General features: G+C 47.4%; 1 protein-coding gene across 1 annotated transcript in view; it reads right to left on the bottom strand.

Annotated features, from left to right (window-relative positions):
- Window positions 1–1,571, bottom strand: part of LOC103372947 (tripartite motif-containing protein 16-like) — a 2,640-nt gene extending 1,069 nt beyond the window's left edge. Inside the window, exons 1-2 of the mRNA XM_008302725.1 lie at window positions 1,209–1,571; window positions 5–710 (exon numbers count right to left, since the gene is read on the bottom strand). Coding sequence (XP_008300947.1) covers window positions 5–551 — 547 coding nt within the window. The 5' untranslated portion in view covers window positions 552–710; window positions 1,209–1,571. The remainder of the gene's footprint in view (window positions 1–4; window positions 711–1,208) is intronic.
- Between the last annotated feature and the right edge of the window lie 11 nt (window positions 1,572–1,582).

The following is a 1,582-nucleotide window of genomic DNA, read 5'->3' as shown; positions in this document are numbered from 1 at the left end:
TGGCCTTTATGTTCATCCACAGAGCAGAGATAACAGATAGACTGCTGATCAGTGAGACAGAACATCTCCATCATCTTATCATGACGAGAGCAGATGTTCTCCTGGAGGCTCTTGGAGGGCTGCACCAGCTTGTGTTTCTTTAATGGAGCGACATCATAGTGAGGCTGAAGGTGTTTCTCACAGTAAGAGACTAAACATATCAAACAGGATTTGACAGCCTTCATCCTCCTCCCAGTACAGAAATCACAGGCCACATCTTCAGGTCCAGCATAGCAGGGATCATCAGGAGCAGCTTGGAGTCCGGTCTTCTTCAGCTCCTCCACTAAAGCTGCCAACATGGTGTTTTTCATGAGGACAGGCCTCGGTGTGAAGGTTTGCCTACACTGAGGGCAGCTGTAGATTCCCGTCTGGTCCTCTTCATTCAAATGGGTTTTAATACACTCCATGCAGTAGCTGTGTCCACAAGGAATAGTCACCGGAACCTTCAGTAGATCCAGACAGACTGAACAAGAGAACGTTTCTTGGTCTAGCGGAACTCCCTTCTGAGCCATTTTCTCCTCTGAGCAGCACCGACTGAGTGAGTTTCGATTCCTCCAACCTGAAACTAGTCTGATCTCTGATCTCTACATCATGTGATCCTGCAGCAAATGTGGCCTGTCAGCTCTTCCACTTTTCCCCATGTTGGTTCCACCCATCCTCACAGTGCAGATCTAAAGGGGAGGGAAACCAGGAAATATATTGACAGGTTGGACCTGCTGTGTTTGACAGCAACAGTAGGAGGGAGGGTTACCAGGCTGAGTCATTCAGGAAGAGAACATAATCTTTGTCATGGTGGCACACTGCTGGCTAAACCCCACAATGCTCTCTGCTGCACAGTCACTGAAAACCACCTCGCCATCCACAACAATCAAAATTCAAACACAACAAAACTGACATCACAAGTCCAAAACTACTCATCTAACAATCTGGCCTTTATTAATAATATTCCCATGATGCTTTGCAAACGCAAAGCTGCCTGTAGTCTGAGTGATCGCCTCCACAGGTCACTTTCGTATAAAACAGTAAGAGGTTCCACCTGGTGGAACGAACAGGTACTGCAGCTGATCTACTATGCATGTGGAACCCTTTCTGTACCTTTCCTATGGTAGGGTCCTGTGTTCATTACTTTTATTCCCCTTGTGTGGATAAACTAAACGGCGAATACTCACAGTTTTATAGCAGAGTTCAAGTCACAGTGTCAGAGTGATGGCTGGAGGAAGATGATGAGGAGAAACAGTAGCCGAGCTGAATGCTAGCAGGTTGCAGGCTCCGGACCCACCGACCAGGCAGAACAAACTTTTCAGTCCCTCCCCTAGCGGACCCTCGCCGACACGACAGACATATCCTTTCTTCCTTCGGGAAAACGACGCAGCAGCAGGTGGACTCCGACAGCTCCTCCCGAAGACAAACTTTTGCAGCTAGCAGGAGATATACCTTTTCTCCTCCGGCGCTTCACTTAGAGTAATGTCTCTCAGTCTTTGACTCTATTTTCTACAGCCTCAACTGTTAAGACAACTCCAAAACTTATAAAACTCTCACAACT

The sequence above is a fragment of the Stegastes partitus genome, unplaced genomic scaffold, assembly GCF_000690725.1.
Source record: "Stegastes partitus isolate 25-593 unplaced genomic scaffold, Stegastes_partitus-1.0.2 Scaffold1862, whole genome shotgun sequence".
NCBI lineage: Eukaryota > Metazoa > Chordata > Actinopteri > Pomacentridae > Stegastes > Stegastes partitus.
The sequence above is the reverse complement of the archived record's forward strand: the minus strand, read 5'-3'. Positions and strand labels throughout refer to the sequence as shown.